This window comes from Microcaecilia unicolor, chromosome 10 (assembly GCF_901765095.1).
Source record: "Microcaecilia unicolor chromosome 10, aMicUni1.1, whole genome shotgun sequence".
NCBI classification, from domain to species: domain Eukaryota; kingdom Metazoa; phylum Chordata; class Amphibia; order Gymnophiona; family Siphonopidae; genus Microcaecilia; species Microcaecilia unicolor.
In genome coordinates, this window is record NC_044040.1 from 167,585,638 (window position 1) to 167,605,672 (window position 20,035).

The window sequence follows — 20,035 nt, forward strand, 5'->3', positions numbered from 1 at the left end:
GATTGATTAAAATAAAATATTTATAGCTTAATTTGTTTAGGATTGTTTTAAATACTAACTATACATTATTTCAGTTCTGACGCTATAGAGTTTCTACAATAGGTTTGTTGATGGAAGGATTATATTTCTTAATGCACAAGTGATACAAGGAAAACATATACCAAAATAAGAATAAAAATATCTACTAATGGTTGAACTGAGATAGAAAATGAATTGGGGACAATCATACCTACATCAGGACACATTCTTAAGTCAACCAATGTCCTATGTTTCAATCATGATCACACTGCATTTGCTGTATATCCTTTGATAGAAATAAGGTACTGTATTCATGGGGTGAGAGAACCATCTGATCCCAAACCTGCAAGCTGTCATATGTGAGTAGGGAGCCTGGTTGGGGCATCTTGAGGCTGATGCGGGGGAAGGCCATTAAAGTCAGGGCCCTTTGGGAGTGACCACAGTTGAGTCAGTGTCAACAGATGAGAACCAGCCTCTCTGTGACATTCAGCTGCAGGCACACGACTACGGGTACATAACCAAATGGGCATGACTACAGAGGTGCTCCATTTTGATGCTGATTTGATGTCAACTTGGTCCTATCTGTTGGAGTTATTATGGAGAAGAGAAAGATTAAAGTTAGACTGGCATTTGTCCCAGTGTTACCATTGGCCCAACAGACTAACAGGTAGTGCTAATAGTGAGCTTTATTGATGGGGCATCTTCCACTGGATACATTAACTGACAGTGAGCTTGCACCCTGGCTCCACTCAGTGCCATTGCTGACTCCAGGTTCATCAACCACAACTTCCTCCATGACTTTTAAGGATTAAGGTTAGAGAGGTCAACAGTATGCAAAGCGCAGAGAGAGAGAGAGAGAGAGAGAGAGAGAGAGAGAGAGAGAGAGAGAGAGGATGGATGGTTGGGTCAAACATTTCTAAGAACTCATATGTCTCATATACATGCATATGTTTGTGTGTATATGTGTGTATCTGTGTTTTTTTCCTGAGCTGGTGTCTCCTGATCCCACTGTGGGGAGAGTAGGGGTGAGTCGTGCAGAAATGAGGGCACTGGAGACATGTGGGCTAATGGTGTTACTTCCAGAACATCCAACCCCAAACATGACAGCTGAATCAGGACCAGGGGCATTCTCCTCTATCACAATTAATCTTTGATGGGAAGAAGAGATCATACCGTATAATGTTCTTAATTGGGCATTCACAGCCCAAAAGGGTAATTTTGAACTTGGACTAGGGAGAGAGGAAAACTATTAATTGTGCCAGGTTGGAGTTTGAAAGAAGCCCAGGTGCTGGCTCCTTCCTTCTCATTTCTCATGCTGCCAACACAGCAAAATCTTCCTCTGACCAATGAGGCACAATGCACTGTGAATGTCATAGACAGATTGGATTGCAATATTCTACAGGCAAAATTATTTAATTATATTCATCATAATCGTTTCCCTTGTCACAATACAGTGGGGTAGGATATCTAAACACATGGTAGTCATTGGGAGGAGGGCCAAAACTACCTGTTACCAGACCGCATGCCCTGTGCAAGCAAGGCTACCAGACACTGGAGTTCAGGAATGAGTATACCAGGGGTTATTGGTCTACTTTCATATTGGAGCCAAGGTGGCCCAGGTGATAAGCAGACCACATCCATGCCTGTGAAATCCATGCTTTGTTTTGGCTGAAAATGGCCATGTGTTTTCGGTGGAAGCCAAAAAGTTGTGCTTTGTCCCCTTTGAGGAGCATTTTCGATATGACGTCTAAATCTGAATTTGGACGTTTTACATAAAACATCCAAATTCTGAACAGGAATGAAGGTCATTTTTGAAAAAGAAAAACATCTTTTTTTTTTAAATACTATGGACGTTTTATATTTTGGATGTTTTGTGATTTGGACGTTTTTTTTTTGGTCCATTTTGGAAAAAAAAACGTCCAAGTGCAAAATGTCCAAAATCAAGCCATTGGGATGTAGGAGGAGCCAGCATTTTTAGTAGACTGGTCCCCCTGACATCCCAGCACAGCAATAGGACACCCTACGGTGCATTGCAGTGGACTTCATAAAATGTTCCCAGGTACACATCTGACCATTGCTCCCTTAATTTGTCTGCTGAGCCCCCCCAAACCCACCCAAAACCCACTACCCCCCAACTGTACACCACTACCATAGCCCTTATGGATGAAGGGGGCATCTGTATGTGGGCACAGTGGGTCTCTAGTGAGTTTTGGAGGGCTCACAGTTTCCTCCACAACTGTAACAGGTAGGGAGAGGTAGAAGGTTGGGTCCACCTGTCTGCAGTGCACTGCACCCACTACTAGACTACTCCAGGGACCTGCATGCTATTCTTAAACTAAGTTGATGCATGCCATGCTGTAGCTTGAACAGTTTTTGTTACTCAGTTATCTTTAATATTTGTGCTCTATTATGGGCAATTTTGCATGATGCTCCTATATGGGCATTTTTGAATGAGTGGAGTAGGGAATATTTACCCCATGAAAGAAACTTGATCATGGGCACAAAGTCTTTTATAGATAAGTGTCTTGTTGATTAGACCTTGGCAGAAGCCTTGGTTTCTGAGGGTATTTCCCACTTTCCTCATTTCTTTACATTCATTCCACACAACCCTTTGGATTGTGTTTGGCTGTTTTTCAGTTCTCTGGAGCGGGGCTGGTGGTTGGGAGGCGGGGATAGTGCTGGGCAGACTTATACGGTCTGTGCCAGAGCCGGTGGTGGGCAGCGGGACTGGTGGTTGGGAGGCAGGGATAGTGCTGGACAGACTTGTACGGTCTGTGCCAGAGCTGGTGGTTGGGAGGCAGGGCTGGTGGTTGGGAGGTGAGGATAGTGCTGGGCAGACTTTTACAGACTGTGCCAGAGCCGATGGTTGGGAGGAGGGGCTGGTGGTTGGGAGGCGGGGATAGTGCTGGGCAGACTTATACGGTCTGTGCCCTGAAGAGCCCAGGTACAAATCAAAGTAGGGTATACACAAAAAGCAGCAAATATGAGTTATCTTGTTGGGCAGACTGGATGGACCGTGCAGGTCTTTTTCTGCTGTCATCTACTATGTTACTTTGTTACTATTAGATTACCTGCTTAGGATTAACAGCCCATGCTGTATTTTTTCATCATAAGACCTGCATGCTATTCTAATGGACCTGAGTATAACATCTGAGGGTGGAACAGATGCTGGCAAGTAATGTTTTTCATCACATTTTTGGGGGGGGGGAGGGGTTAGTGACCACTGGGGGAATAAGAGGAGGTCATTCTTGATTCCCTCCAGTGGTCATCTGGCCATTTAGGGCACCTTTTGTGCCTTATTTGTAATAAAAACAGGTCTAGCTCAAAACGTCTAAGTTTTAGTCCTGGACATTTTTGTTTTGTTCCATTATGGCTGAAAAATGTCTAAGTCTTAGGAACGCCCAAGTCCCACCCTGAACACACCCCTGCCACACCCCCTTGAGATCTGGACATACTTCTGATGGACTTTATAGAAAAACGTCTAAAAATATGTTTCTAATATACTGATTTGGACGTTTTTGTGAGAGCTGAACCCTCAATATCTGTGCCCTGTGAAAAGAATAAACTCTTAGTACTGTGTGGAACATCTTTTTTAAAACTCATGTACTCACTTATTAGTTTTTGTGCAGCTTTTACCTCTTGCAGTGTCAGCTTCTTTTCCAGTCTCCACTGCTTCTCTATACTAAAAAATGGTGCCCGCCCGTTGTTTCACAGGGCACAGATATTGAGGGTTCGGCTCCCACTTAACCCTCCATTGCCCCTGGTACACAGTAAGTACCTGAATATATGTAAACCGCTTTGAATGTAGTTGCAAAAAACTCAGAAGGCTGGTAAATCAAGTCCCATTTCCTAAGGAAGCAAAAGCAAAACAGGAGCTCGTTGTAGTGCGAACCCGCTAAGTCAAGATAAGTGCTTATTCTACTATTGGAATAGATTACACATAACAGGGTAATACAGAAATAGTACTTATGAGAGGTTTTTTAATAGACTTATGAGGACGCTCGCCAGCAGCGGTACAATCCACTAACTGAGAGAAACAGTACCGGGTATCTGAAGTCTTTTTCCTCTCAGAGAGTGTGAGAAACATTTATGGTTTGCTAGAAGAAAATTTGTGCTTTGTCTTCAGAATGCCATTTCTGTTTGTATTTCCTCATTTAAAAATAATAGCTTCTAGGTGAATGTTTTGCTTGGCATTGGCAATTATAATTTTAGACTATCACATCATGCTGCATAATCTTTCAGTCTTTGGAATCCTTGGTCGCCCTCCCACTTTTATTTCATTTCTCGCATAATCTTTAACTTCATGTAGGATGTGATTTTGAAGCTTCTGAAGGTGCATGCTGAAAGTCTTATAGTGTAATTTGAAGTGCATAGGCTCCAGAAAGTTCTTCTCGCCAAATTTTAAAATTGTGTGTATTTTATCCTTATATACTTTTTATTTATTAAAAATGAATTTTTAAAATGCACAATGAAAAGTCACCTCTTACTACGTAAGTCTTACCTTATATTACTTTTATCTTTTAGCCTAATATTCTATTATTTCCCTTCTTTGGCAGTGTGTACAACGTATACTTGTGCTATAAAGCAGAAACAGCCAATTCTGTCTGGTAGAAAAGGCCGTGGGAGAGATGAATTCTCTATTTCCATACATCACTACATATATTCTTGTATTCACTCTACAGATTAGAGAAATAACACTACAGGAATGGATCGCTCAAATATTCTAATAGTCGAGTGCTCAGCATTTTCTGCTTTTCCAGCATAAGTACAGGAATCAAGGATGCAGAAACACAGAAAGGACCAAATCTCAGCTCATTAAGGGGTTCTTTTACTAAGCTATGGTAAAAAGGGCATCAGCGCATGTTTTTGAGGCGCACTAAGGCCCCCTTTTACAGCAGCGGGTAAAAGACTGTCTTTTTTTTTCTCAAAAAAAAAAAAAATGGCCATGCGGTAAGTGAACCACTGGCTGTATGGCCATTTGGGGGGGGGGGGAGGGAGGGGGGGAGGGAGCACTTACCACCACCCCATTGAGATGGCGGGTAAGAGTTCCCCACACTGGTCCAGCGGTAACCAGGCAGCACGTGGCACTGCCCGATTACTGCGCTACAAAAATAGAAAATATTTTTGTAGCACCAGAAATGATGCATACTGCAGTACTTCTGGATTGGCGCGCGGCAAGCCTATTGCCGCTTGCCAGCCCTTTAGTAAAAGGGCCCCTGAATATTTTACACATGTTTTCATTTATTTGGTTCAGGAACAGTAAAACAGGAAAAACCTCTACGATGGATCCACACAGTACACAAGGAGTAGAGGCTGACCACAGACTAGACCAACTCTGGAGATGATGTTGATGAAAATACTTTATTGATTAGTCAAAAAGACCCAACACGGTCCGTGTTTCGACGCACAAAAGAGTCTGCCTCAGGGGTCAAACAGGATATTGTTTTGAATACTGGTCTTTGTAGAATATGTTTTATTTTGTGTGTTAAAAATTTATGTATATGTATTTTTAGAAATCCTGTTGACTCCTGCGGCAGACGCTTTTGTGCATCGAAACACAGACCGTGTCAGGTCCTTTGAATAATCAATAAACTATTTTCATCAACATCATCCTCCAGAGTTGGTGTAGTCTGTGGTCAGCCTCTACTCCTTGTGTACTTCATTTATTTGGTTGCCACAACTACATCACTATTACTCACTTTCCAACCATAAATCTGCTTACAAGAACCTTCAAGTTGTTTGTTATTTGGATCCATAGGCAAATTCGTTTTGTGTGCAGCATTTATTTCCAGGCTGATTTGAAATTCCATTAGAGCAGGACACAAAGACTATTAATCTTCCCATTATAGACTTGAACAAGACAAAAACGGTAGTAAAGATTTATGTATTTTAGCAGTACCAAATTGACTTGGACGTGAACCAGAGCAAAATTTGTAAGGCATAGCTGGTCACTTCAGTGAGCAGGAAGAAGCTGTCCTTTCAAGCTGTCATGTGCACAATGCTGCCAAAAAGATACAGCATGATTTTCATCACAAACACTTCCCTCACTGCTGTCTGTTGAGGAGATGAAGGGGTGATCAATTAGCTAGAATTACACCCGGTGCAGATGTGGTCAGCCACAGAAAAGTGAAAGCAAATTAGCTCAGGATGAGGTGCATCTGCCCAAGTACACATCAGTGGCTCTTCAATTTACAAAACTCCCTATATTCCCAGAAAAGAAACAATTGGCATGAATATGAATAGAAATGCACACCTAATGACTTGAGATGAAAACAATTATCACACTGTGGGGCGTACTTAATCTTGGATCTCTTATTCAAAGGAGAGATAACCAATTCATTTGCTTATCTGAAATTCTGAATTTAAAGTGGAGATCTAGAGGATTTTGAGAGAGGGGCGGGAATGCTGAAAGACCTGACCCAGGCCTGGAGCCACCTTCCTGTAAATAATGAAAGTAATTTTATAAAGGGTGTTTACTCTAAGCAGTAAACTACATGACCACTTGGGTGGTAATTTAGTCATTTATGTGTGGATGTGACCCTTCTTAAAACACAGTTAGTGTGAAAGTTACACACTTTGAATTGTGGGTGTGTACTTTGCAGACATGGGCATGCAGAAGGGTGGAGTTTGTGCAGAACACACAAGTACACACAATGGGGGAGATTCTATATATGGCGTCTAAAAAATCCGCATGGAAAACTTTGCCAACTAATCAAATTCTATAAGTGGTGCCTAGATTGTAGAAGTGGTCTATAGAATATGATTAGTTATATTATTTTTATTACATTGTACCCCGCGCTTTACCATTCAAAGCAGGTTCAATGCGGCTTACATAGTAATAGGGATTACAGGATATTGATGAGAAAATAAAGTAAATTTAACAGATAACCAAAGTGAAAGGTAGGTAAAGAGGGGAGAGGGGTGAAGGAGCAGGCGAGGTGTGAGCAAGGGTAGAAGAGGTAGGAGGGGGATGGGTACAGGAATAAGCAAAGGAATTTTGGTTTGTAAACATAGCCAAGGCATTGTCATTGTCTCCTGGATATGTGATGGGTAGTAGGATTCATAGAATTAGTTTGGGTCATTAGAATAGGCTTGCTGGAACAGATGGGTTTTTAGTGATTTGTTTTTATTTTTGGTTATAGTGCCTGCTTCCTGGGGAATCCTATTACAGCAAAGACTAATAATTTGTTATGGTAGTTTGGAGTTGAAGTTGAAAAGAATAATCTCAAACATCATCATCTTTCTATGGAGGCTCAACCCTGCTGGACAGACTGTGGATATTGTTGGATTAATAGAAGGTTGATATTCCAGCAGTTTAAAATTACGTGCCCTCCTTTACATCAGTGAAAATGTGGTGTAAATCCCGGCTCATATATTTACGCGCACTGGGCCATTTCTATAATACATGTGTAAATTTTGGAACACCCATGAGATGCCCATTTCCCCACCTACAACCACGCCTCTTTTTGCCTGTGCACATTAGAAGCTAGGCACACTGAGTTACAGAATATGCTTAGTGAGTTGTATGTGTAATTATAATTATTGCCAATTAGTGCTCATTATTGCTTGTTAAGTGCAGTTATCAATGCTATTTATTTATTTATTTATTGCATTTGTATCCCACCTTTTCCCACCTATTTGCAGGCTCAAAGTGGCTTACAGAGTGTGGTTATGACATAATCATTTCGTGATAACAGGTACATTTCTTATAGATTGAATATTGTTAAGAGAAGATAAGCATATACGTTTCTTGATGACGAGTACAATTATTGATGTTTAAAGATTGGGTAATTGAGGATAGACAGGGAAGAGTTATGTCAGTTAGAGGTGTGGTGTGGTCATTGTGTGAGCTGTTGAAGTGGTTTGTAGGTTATGTATTTTCCTTGTATGCCTTTTGGAAGAGATGAGTTTTCAGAGATTTGCGGAAGTTAGTTACATCGTCAATAGCTTTCAGGTCTGTAGGAAGATCATTCCACAGCTGCGTGCTCAAGTAGGAAAAGGTGGTGGCGTGTGTCAGTTTGTATTTCAGTCCTTTGCAACTGGGGAAGTGCAGGTTGAGATATTTGCGGGAGGATCTTACCGCGTTTCTGGGAGGCAGGTCCACAAGGTTTAGCATGTAGATTGGGACGTCTGCATGTATAATTTTGTGTACTATCGTGCAAATCTTGAACTCGACACATTCTTTGAGTGGGAGCCAATAGAGTTTCTTTCTTAATGATTTAGCACTTTCATATTTATTTTTTCCAAATATGAGTCTGGCTGCTGTGTTCTGAGCTGTTTGTAGTTTTTTGATAGTTTGTTCTTTGCAGCCGGCATATAGTGCATTACTGTAGTTCAGGTGACTTATTACCATTGACTGTACCAGGGTGCGGAAGATATGTCTCGGGAAGAAAGGTTTTACTCTTTTGAGTTTCCACATTGAGTGGAACATTTTCTTTGTTGTATTCTTCACATGGGTGTTGAGTGTGAGGTTTCGGTCGATAGTCACTCCAAGAATTTTTAGGCTTTGCGCGACGGGGAGAGTACAGTATGGTGTGGTTATTTTGGGGTAGGTGTTTTTGTTATGTTGTGAGGTTAGTACAAGGCATTGTGTTTTCTCTGCGTTGAGTTTCAGTTTGAACGCATTAGCCCAGGAGTACATGGTTTGGAGGCTTTGATTGATTTCGTTGGTGATTTCGTTTAGATCCTGTTTAAATGGGATGGAGATTGTGACATCCTCTGCATATATATAGGGATTGAAGTTTTGATTGGCTAGGAGTTTGGCTAGTGGTATCATCATTAGGTTGAAGAGAGTTGGTGATAGTGGGGATCCTTGAGGAACTCCGCATTCAGGTGTCCATGGGGATGATGTGTCCGTGTTGATTGTGACTTGGTATGATCTTGTGGTCAGGAATCCTTTGAACCATTTGAGAACTGTGCCTCCTACTCTGAAGTATTCTAGTATGTGTAACAGTATTTCATGATTGACCATGTCGAAGGCGCTGGACATGTCGAATTGTAGGAGGAGTATGTTGTTGCCGGTGGCAATAGTTTGTTTGAAGGCGTTTCTGTACTGTGATTTGCCCGGAATCCTGATTGTGATTCGTGCAGAATTGAATGTTCGGTTAGGAATTCAGAGAGTTGTTTCGTCACTATGCCCTCCATGAGTTTTGTTATGAGAGGAAAGATACTACTGGGCGATAGTTAGTTAGGTCCATTGTGCTTTTCTTCGCATCTTTTGGTAGTGGGGTGAGTAAGATGTTTCCTTTCTCCGTGGGAAAGAGGCCGTTTTGAAGCCTGAAGTTTATGTGCTTTGTAAGGTCTTTTTTGAATTGTTTGGGGGCTGATCTTATTAGGCTATTGGGGCAAACGTCCAATTTGCATTGTGACTTAGCGTATTTTCCGATCCATTTTGAGAATTCGTCATAAGATATTGTGTCAAACTTGGTCCATGATCGATCTGCTGGGCATTCCCCTGGTTTTGGATCTAGGCATTCAAGGATGCTTGTGTATTCAGTTTTATTGGTAGGTATCATGAGTTGTAGCTTTGTGATTTTTTCGTTGAAGTACTTTGCAAGATTTGTTGCAGATGGGGTGTCTGTGCTGTTGGAGGTGACCGGTGTGGTGTTTATGAGTTTGTTTACAAGTGTGAAGAGTTTGTGTGTGTCCTTGTAATTTGGTCCTATTGTGGTCTTGTAGTATGTTCTTTCAGTTTGTCTGATAGTGTATTTGTATTTCCTTTGTAGTTGTTTCCAGTCATTGAGTGTATGTTCATCTTTTTTCTTGATCCATGCTCATTCTAATATTCTAACTTGTGTTTTTAATTCTTTTAGTTCTTCATTGAACTATGGTGTGGAATTTATCCTGTGTGAGGTCCTGGTTTGCATTGGTGCTATGCTATCTAGTACTGTTTTGCATCTGTTGTCCCATTCTTAGAGAAATTGGAGGGAGTCTGTAGGAGTTGTCCATTCGTCTGTAAAGAATTGTTGCCAAAATGTTTGTGGGTCAATTTTACCTCTCGTATTGTATGTTTTAATCACTTGTTTTTGTTGTATCTTTTTTGTTTTCCAACGTAAGGAGAGGTTTGCTTTGTAGTGATCGGTCCATGTCGTGGCTGTCCATATTGTATTTGGAAGTGTAATGTTGGATTCTGATGGGAATTTGTAAGTGATAATACCTAAGGTGTGCCCTTTTTTGTGAGTGGGTTGCATGTTTGGCCAGTGGAGTTCCCATAGTTAAGTTATGTCTGTTGCTTAGAATATGCCTGGATTTTGGTGCAGATCTCTAGGCATGCTACATAGAAGCTATGGGATTGGGGCATGTCTACAAAGCTGCATTTAGCAACTAGCATGGGTTTTACCACATGTTAGATGTTAGTGTGTACTTGCACTAATGTTTAATGCACGTTATAAAGCCAGGGTGACAAAAATATGCTCCAGCTGTTCAATGTGGTTTGTGATAATCATTAAATAGCAGGGGACATGTTTGCATATAAAATGTCAAATATCCCACAAGCCAAAACTAAATTCAATGTATCTTATAAAAAAAAGTGTATCAGTTAAGTATATAAATGTGTGTATAGTGTGCTTCTATCAGAATGGAATGACCACAGACCTAAATGACCTTTATGTCTTCACTTTCTTTTTTAATCATTGCACACTAGAGTGTCCAGTACATTATCAATTTTCAAACAAAATGCTTAATAGAAACTGTTCTCATATACCCCTGATAATCAAAATTATTTAACTGGCCAGAACGGCTCCTGGCTGGTTAATAAGGTTTAAGCACCTAAGCATGGATATTCAGCGTGAGATAACTGGTTATCTCCCACTGAATATCCTGGTTAGTGGCTAGCTGCTAACTGGCTATATCGCAACACATAGCCAGTTAGGTATGGATATTCAGCGCCTAACCGGCTATGCTGAGTAGTCAAAATAGTTCGCTTAAATAGCAGGCCTATCTTTGACCACTTAAAAGTTAAATGGTTAGGACTGAATATCAGCATTGAATATCCGTGGTGAGTGTCAATCGCGGTAGTTATACGGTTACCTCCCGCGGGCTGAATATTGGGCCCATACATTACAAGTGAACATTTTTAACTTCTGAATAAACTGTTATCAGTATATCATTTTACTTAACTTTCAGGGTCCCGAAACCAGTTGTATTTGTTCTGTTACTGATTTATATATTTTTTGATTGTAGGAATTGGCTCAGACAAAGCTTGTAACACTTTATTAAGATGGGGTTTCTGAGGCAGCTTTTGCAAAATGTGGTCCGTGTCTGGACCATGAAAGTTACGTAAAATGATATATTGGTAAGAGTTTATTCAGAAGTTTAAAATGTTCACTTGTAATCTATTTGAGCACAGTTTATTTGATTTTGTTTGAAAATTGTTAATATGATAGACGCTCTGGTGTGCAACAATTAAAAAAGGAGACATAAAGATCAATATAAAGATCAATCTGTTCAAAATTCTGCTGCACAACTAATACAGTATTCCACCAGTGTGGTCATGCTCATATTAGCCCTCTCCTCAAGTCACTTCACTGGCTTCCTATCCGTTTCTGCATACAGTTCAAACTCCTCTTATTGACCTATAAGTGCATTCACTCTGCAGCTCCTCAGTACCTCTTCACTCTCATCTCTCCCTACATTCCTCCCCAGGAACTCCGTTCACTGGGTAAATCTCTTTTATCTGCACCCTTCTCTTCCACTGCTAACTCCCGACTCCGTTCCTTTTATCTTGCTGTGCCATATGCCTGGAATAGACTTCCTGAGCCAGTACGTCAAGCTCCATCTCTGGCCGTCTTCAAATCTAAGCTAAAAGCCCACCTTTTTGATGTTGCTTTTAACTCCTAACCCGTATTCACTTGTTCAGAACCCTTATTTTATCATCCTCACTTTAATATTCCCTTATCTCTTGTTTGCCCTGTTTGTATGTCCTAATTAGATTGTAAGCTCTGTCAAGCAGGGACTGTCTCTTTATGTTCAAGTATACAGCGCTGCGTACATCTAGTAGCACTATAGAAATGATAAGTAGTAGTAGTAGTGTCATTTAGGTCTGTGGTCATTCCATTCTGATAGGAACACACTGTACATAGTTATATATTTAATTGATACACATTTCTTTAAAATAAGATATATTGAACTTAGTTTTGGCTTGTGGGATATTTGATATTTTATAATGTGGTTTGTGGGCATGACAGGGGTAGAGCAGAGGCATGGCCATCTGTGACAACTTACACATTGGTCGGTACCATATATCAGAACATTGTGCTTGAAACCATGTTTCTCATACTGGTTCACAGATCTATTGCATGCAATGGAGGCAGTGAATACAAACAGATTGCAAGCATATTCATTGGGGAAATCCTGAAAACCACACTAGGTTGTAGCCCTCGAGGATTGAGGTTGCCCATCTCTGTTCTACGTTTTGCTACATTTATGTACACAAGGGGTGAGTACATGTGTCAGCCTATTATACAATTGCTCTTGGTATTCACTCCCAGTCCTTAAGGCTGCTAACTGGTCAGGTTTTCAGGATATCACAAATGAATATACATGAAAGATTTATAGTTTCTATAGTTTATTAAAATGTGCTAGACTGCTCTAGCTGCCAAGACAGAGCATAGTGGTGTACAATCTACAGTTTATTCATAAAAGAAAGGACCTCCAATAATGACAGAAAAGATAAACGCACATCAGATCAGAAGAAAGATAGAAGAACATAGAAAGAAGAATAAAAATGAACTGCCTCATGCTGGGGACTCTAATCAGGCCGTCTTGCCAAAAGCATGTTTGAAAGTAACGTTTTTAGGCTGGAATTAAAATTCCTCAGGGAGAGTTCACTATGAAGGGAAAGGGGTAGACTGTCTCAAGTGTGGGGGGAAAGGAAAAAGAAAGCACAATGTAGTGTGGATTCTAGTTGAGTGAGCTTAGGGCTTGGAAAAACTAATTGGTGATCATTTAATGAAAGAAGGATTCTGGTCGGAGAACAAGGAATAATGAGACAGGAGTGGTAATAGCTTTAAAAGTCAGTAATGCTATTTTATAAGTTATGCGATACTCATTGGGGAGCCAATGGTGATATTTCAAAAGAGAGGTGGTAGTGTGATAGACCAGGCAAACAGCTGTGTATTGCAGAGTCTGTAACTTTTTAATGAGGAACACGGCAAGCCTGCATAGATGACGTTATAGTAGTTAAGTTGGGAAGTGAAGAATGATAGGATGAGGGTGTGAAAATCATTGTGGTTAAAATAAGAGCGTATGACCTGCAACTGATGGAAGTAGAGAAAACAGAGTTTAGATAGATGCCTACTGCCTCCATTGTCTGAAAATCTCTCTCATGAATATTCATTAGGGATACACTGAAGACCTCACCTGATGGCAGCTTTTGAAGACTGGACATGAAGCCTAAGGATTGAAGTGTTGTTACACAATAGAAGGTATAAATGTAAATGGATACCTTATTTGTTTAACTTTCTCCACAGTTTTCAGCAGTATTATTTAAAAGGATAGCACTGGTGAAGATCCATATAAGATATTTGCATATAATTGACACAGTGTATGCAAATCAAGTTCATGTATATTCATTGTGGATATCCTGAAAACCTTACTGGCAAGGGGTGCTCCAGGACTGGACTTGGGGAAAGACTGGTTTAGGAGGTAAAGAACATTTGTGCATGAAAGAGGACTGGGACTTGGGTTTGACCATATGTGATGATCTTAAGGTGGCCATAAATATTCTTTGTGGATATCTTGAAAACCCGACTGACTGGGGTGCCTGCATGACCAGGTTTGGGAACCACTGCATTAACCTGTCATAAATGGATACACCTACATTTTGGCACAACAAAGCAGCTTTCCACTAGTATTCTATAACCACTTAGGTACACCTAAATGGCGATATAGAATTGGCAATGAGCACAGACAGTTGTGGCAGCTAGATTGAGATGCCAAGTTATAGAACTGCTCCCTTGGTGCCCAGAAGCAATAACATATCTTTCTTTGTAATCTGGTTGCTTTTAAAGGTACATTAATAAGAAGAGCTCAAGATATTAGTTCCAAAAGAAACTTTTTGCAGACATGAGCACAAATATTTTAATAAAACTTTATCTAAAATGCTATCCATATAATTTTAGTAACATCATTAATATTAACCAAAGATAATTTTTTCACATCTGTAAAAATGACATATTTTACACATCCTCTATATACAGTTCACGATGTAAATATAAGCAAATGTTATAAAACTTAACTTTTACTCTAAAAAAATTATGAGCTGGGAATTGGTGTATGAGATGCATTATTGTTTACAGCAAGCTTACAGTTTAGCCTGGAACAGACGTTCTCCGGAACTTTGTAGAATGTATCCAGCTTGGTTTAATAACATTCACTCATGAACGTCCATCATGGGAAACATGTAGAAACCTGGCTCAAGCAATATTATCAAGCTCGCAATTCAAAAAAGTGTTAACAGTAAATGTATTTCAATAAATTAAACCTGTAATCTTCCCTTCAGGGATGCTGTGGCTTTCACAATCCGTTGAGAACAAAAAAAGTCCTTCCCAAGGGGCTGCACATTAAACAAGAGTAACTTGATTCAATCAGCAGCTAATGATGACACTGTTGCACCTGGGAGTCCTGCGCTGGGCCTACTGATGGCTCGTAACAGGCACGCTCGCTCCAGTCCTGGTTGCTTTGCTGAGTCCTCCTTGAGTAAAATCTTTAATTGTTTAATCAAATGAAATTAAAAAAAAATAACATTAGTTATATTTCCAGTTTCTTAATGAGATAATAATGTTATCCTACTAGCTTTTTTTAAATCACAAATGTGTTTTCTCAGTAGAGTGAATTTATCCTTATGCATGACAGACAAGACAAAACACTGAAGTGATAAGTGTCAGCATAAGAAACAGAAAATGTAGACAAAAGAATAACATACCATTTCTGAGTATAGCACTGAGGAAAATGTTAGACAGAGAGTAACAGAAGTTGTTTAAGCATGGACCATGAGAGAGCTGGTGGAAAGAAAAACAAAGAAAAGGGATATATGAAACCTTCTTCATAGCAATGATACAACACAATGAGAACCCAGAGAAATATAATGGAATTGGCAACTTGTAGGGGATAGCAGCTAAGGTCCATGATCACAGTTAGAGATATGCAAACAAAACAGAAACTTAACTGAACAAGGTGGATCTTGGGCCTAGTTGCATTTTTAAAGGCTTTTCCAATTTTCCTCACATTTATTGGGATAATTCCTGTTGGAATTTTCTCAACTGCTTTGGGGGGGGGGGGGGGGGGGGAAATGAATAGATAATTGAAAAATCCAAAGTAGATTTGAAAGGATATTTGGGGTAGATCTGATGTTTGAAAAATATCAATTTTGAATTGTTTAAAAGTCTGAAATAATTTTTTCTAATCCGGTTCAGAAGTTTTGATGAATGTGCAGGATTTTTCTAGGCTTGTTCAATTACCAACAAATCTATTTTGAAGCTGTTTATACATCTCTAATCATGATATAGGATTTGCAACATCCATACACAGATATATTTACAATCTATAACCAGCTTAGACAAAACAGTGCTGGTTGACAGGAAGCGACAGGTGATGAGTGGAATAAGTGAAGGAAAACATTTAATATATCAGTTTGGGCTTCTTTTACAAAGCCATGTTATCGAATTCTCAGTGTGGCAAATGAGCGAAAGCCCATTCAATTTCTATGGGCTTCCTCTCATTTGCCGCACGGGAATCGATAACGTGGCTTTGTAAAAGAAGCCTTTTATGCTTTAAAATTATGGGGCCCTTTTATGAAGAGGTGGTAGGGTTACTGCTGGGTTTGCATGCAGTGATTCAATCTTACTTCCAGGTTCATCCTGGAGTCCGGTGTTGGTTCTGGGTCTGTTGCATGCCATTTCTGGCTCTAGAAAATATTTTTTATTTTCCAGCACCGGTGGGTGGGGAGTGGGCATGCCTGGCGGTAATCAGGCAGCGCCATGGGCTGCCCAATTACAACCGGATTATTGCCAGAGCCCTTGCTGCCTCCTAAATGGCAATTTTTAAAGTACCAGACAGACATTTATTGCCTCCTTCAAAAAAACAAAACAAAAAACTTTTACCCACTGTGGTAAAAGGTGGCCTTGGCATGTGGCAATCTCATGCACTGATGCAACCGTGGACCACCTTTCATCGCCGCTTGTTAAAAGGGCCCCTTTGTGTTTGAAAGTACTGTGAGTGAAAATGCCATACTTTTATAATGTTAGATAATCTGCAGTGCAATTAAGAAGTTGTTTTTGTGTTTCCAACAATGAAATCATTATACTGACTTTTATATCCTATATTTGAAATTTAAGACATTAAAAATAGTATCTACACTATACTTTAGATTTGATTTGATATTCCCAGAATCCTTCTGATGCTGGTTTCTCAGATATTAAAATTTATTATCATAATATCAACCAAATAATTTAAATGCAGTGAATTCAATCAATCGGATGATTTATTCCACCTGGACACATTTGCTGGATGGGGCTGACAGTGATTTGGTTTTGTTGGGATTCATGAATCTAGTGGGGACCCTGGTATTTTACTGTTCCTTTACTTTGGCAGGGCACAATTGCGATCTGCTTATTGAGGCCCTTCTATGTGTGTGGTTATGGTTTGATGATATGCTTATTTTTGGAGATTTTAATGCACATATTGATAACATGGGTGGTACAAAGGCATCTGTCCTGTTATTGTCATTGGCAATGGAGAGAGTTAGTGCAGATGGTCTGAGTCAACCCAGGAAGGTGGGCATGTCCTTGAATTGGTTCTTACAACAGATATTTTATTGGAATGAGGGGGTTTGATGGTGGAAGGGGGGGCATAGGGGAAGGGGGGTTAAAATTGTAGGTAAAGGATGATGGGGGAGGGGGGAGTGAGATGAGTATGCGGTAAGGTGGATTTGGAGAAATAGGCAGTTTTGTGTCATGGCCACAAGTGTGATCCACACCCCTGCCTACCTGCTGCCAGCATTGGGTGTCAGGGCAGGCCCTGCAATTCGTGCTGGGGTTTCAGACTGATCCTTTTGTGCGATGGACTGCTGGTGCTGTGGCATTTAGTGCGTTGGGGCTCCCCACTACCGGGCATACCATTCCTGCACAGCTTCACCGGCACTGGCTGATGCCATATTCTCCTAGGCTTGTGTGTGCATTGTATTTAAAGGGCCCATGGCAGGAAGATCTCCAGAGATGCCTCTTGATGACTTAATTGCTGGGGCTCATATAAGGATTCCTGGGACTCTAATATGATTCCTTTGCAATGGGTCACTTAACCTGGTTTAGAGTGAGTTGCAGCCTTGTTCCAGTCTTGTTCCTGTCAGAGTCTTCAGCCTTGTTCCAGACTTTATCTTCAGCCTTGTTCCAGCCTTGTTCTACTCTATGTCCTCAGCCTCAATCTAGTCTTATTCCTGTAAGAGTTTCCAGTCTTGTTCCTGTCTTGTTCCAGTCTGTGTCTTTTACCTTGTTCCAGCCCTATTCCAGTTTGAGGCTTTAACCTGGTTCTTGCTGTGTTCCAGCCTGGTCATTCGGCTCTTGGGCATTCAGCTGTCTCAAGCAGGGGCGTATCTGCGTGGGGCCACAGGGGCCTGGGCCCCCGCAGATTTCGCCCTGGACCCCCCTACCACTGACCCTCTCCACCTCCCTCCCGCCCGCCCGCCACCAACCCGTCGCCGATCTTTGCTGGCGGGGGACCCCAAGCCCCCGCCAGCCGAAGTCCTCTCTTCCATGCAGGATGCAAGTTGCAACGCTTCCTGTTCTTCTGAGTTTGACGTCCTGCACGTACAACGTGCAGGACGTCAGACTCAGAAGAACAGGAAGTGTTGCAACTTGCAGCCTGCATGGAAGAGAGGACCTCGGCTGGTGGGGGGTTGGGGTCCCCCGCCAGCAAAGGTAAGTGACAGCAGCGGGGGAGGGTTGGCGGCGGCGGGAGGGGGTGGAGAGTGTCATTGGTGGCGAGGGGGGGGGGTCTGGCAGTGGCGAGGGGGGGGTCCGGAAATGGCAGGGGGGGGGATCGGTGGCACCGGGGGGGGGGGGGGGACTAAAATGTGCCTCCTCCCTCTGGCTCTGGCCCCCCCTACTGCCAGAGTCCAGATGCGCCCCTGGTCTCAAGCCCCAGGTCTTTGGATCTCTGGGTCTTCAGGTTCCAGCTACTCCCTGGCTTCAACTCCGTTGAGCCAGCCCTAAGGGCTCTCTTAAGAGCAGGGATTTTTTGAGGGGTACTTGGGGGTACTGGAGTACTGGCACCTTTCATTGTCTGCTAAATTGACCTCTGGTCCCCAAGTTTTAATGAAAAACCTCAGGCTCTACACACCAATTCTGCCTTGTCATAGATTCTGTGAGTGGTTGCAGGGGGCCTGGCAATTGTGGGGTAGGTCCTCCAGTGATCAACCCACCCTGAAGGGTGGCCTGGCCATTTGAGTACTGGCACCTTTCTCGCTAGATAAACGCATGCCTTAAGAGCCACACTCCTCCTGACTTGTCAGGGCATCCCCAAGGGCTTCTTAGAGCTATTCTTGGCCTAGATTCTGTCAGGCAGCCTCTCAAGGTTCTTTTAAGAGCCACTCTCTGGTCAAGTCTTTGCAAGGGCATGACTCGCTTGCCACCAGCCAGGGCCATTTATGCCGCATTTATTTGGTGTAAATCCTGATGCCTAAATTTTAGAAATACTCGTGCCCCGCATGTGGCCACATCCCCTTTTCAACTATGCGACTCAGAAATTATTGCACACCATGTTATAGAATATGCTTAATGAGTTCTGTGTATAATCTAGTCTTAATGCAATTAGTGCTGATAATTGCTTGTAACATCCAATTGACAGAATGATTACCTAGTTAACTAAGGGGCCCTTTTACTAAGGCATGCCAAAAATGGCCTGAGACTGGTGTAGGCCGCATATTTTGGATGCTCGTAGGTCCATCTTTCAGCATGCCTGCAAAAAAGGCCTTTTTTTTGGGGGGGGGGGGGGGGGGGGGGACCGAAAATGGACACGTAGCAAAATTAAAACCAGCACAGGTCCATTTTTGGCCTGAGACCTTACTGGAACCCATTTACTTAAAGGTAAGGTCTCACAAGTTAACTGGGCGGTAAAAATGGAATTATCACCAGGCGGTAGTTCCAATTTGACATGTGTTGAATGCGCATAGGCACCTATGTGCCTTAGTGAAAGGACCCACGCCTGCATTGTTACAGAATACACTTCAATTAAACGGAATTTAAGGCACGATATATAGAATGTATTTATTTGTTTATTATTACATTTGTACCCCGCGCTTTCCCACTCAAAGCAGGTTCAATGCGGCTTACATAGTAATAGGGATTACAGATTATTGATAGGGAAAATATAAGTTAAGTAAAGCAGAATAATAAAAGATATAGGTGGGTAGAGATGTGCAAGTGTTGGGTAAATGGGTTCATATGATTAGTTTGGAATCCAGCGGTATGTGACTACTAAGAGGGAAAAATAGTACTACCTGGGCAGATGCAACTGGGATAAAGCCCTCTCACCCACCACCAGAGGATGCTCAAATAAGTGCTGCGGGTGGGGTTTGAGGTTCAGGGGTAGGGGTAGGGGTGGGTACCTGGGGGCTGTAATATTTTAAAAAATGGCAGGACTCAGAGATAGCAGATTTTAAGGTATTTTTTTTGTTTGGGATAGGTTACAAAAGGGGGGGGGGGCTAAGCTACTAGTAATTTTGGGCACAGGGTAAAGGGGCTTTAAATTTCACCATGCTGATTTCCTTTAAGGAAAGCAGCGCCAAGCTGGTGTCCATTGTCCTGCTGTGTGGCAGGGAATTCACAAAGTGCTTGGCTGCAGCAATGCAATGAAAATTACCATGGGATTTTCCAAGGTACGGAACTCACAGAGGTTGTTGAATTCCAGGGTAATTTTCATTCTGTACAATAGCACAAAAGCACATCTTAGTAAGTTGGCCCTTTTGATTCTAAGGGACCCATTTATAAAGGCGCAGTAAAGTTTATAGCACACGCTAAAAATA

At 41.6% G+C, this 20,035-nt stretch overlaps 1 protein-coding gene across 1 annotated transcript in view; it reads right to left on the minus strand.

Moving 5' to 3' along the window:
- Positions 1-14,112: 14,112 nt before the first annotated feature.
- DOCK10 (dedicator of cytokinesis 10) overlaps positions 14,113-20,035 on the minus strand; it is a 370,777-nt gene continuing 364,854 nt past the window's right edge. The window contains exon 56 of the mRNA XM_030216095.1: positions 14,113-14,722. Coding sequence (XP_030071955.1) covers positions 14,600-14,722 — 123 coding nt within the window. The 3' untranslated portion in view covers positions 14,113-14,599. The remainder of the gene's footprint in view (positions 14,723-20,035) is intronic.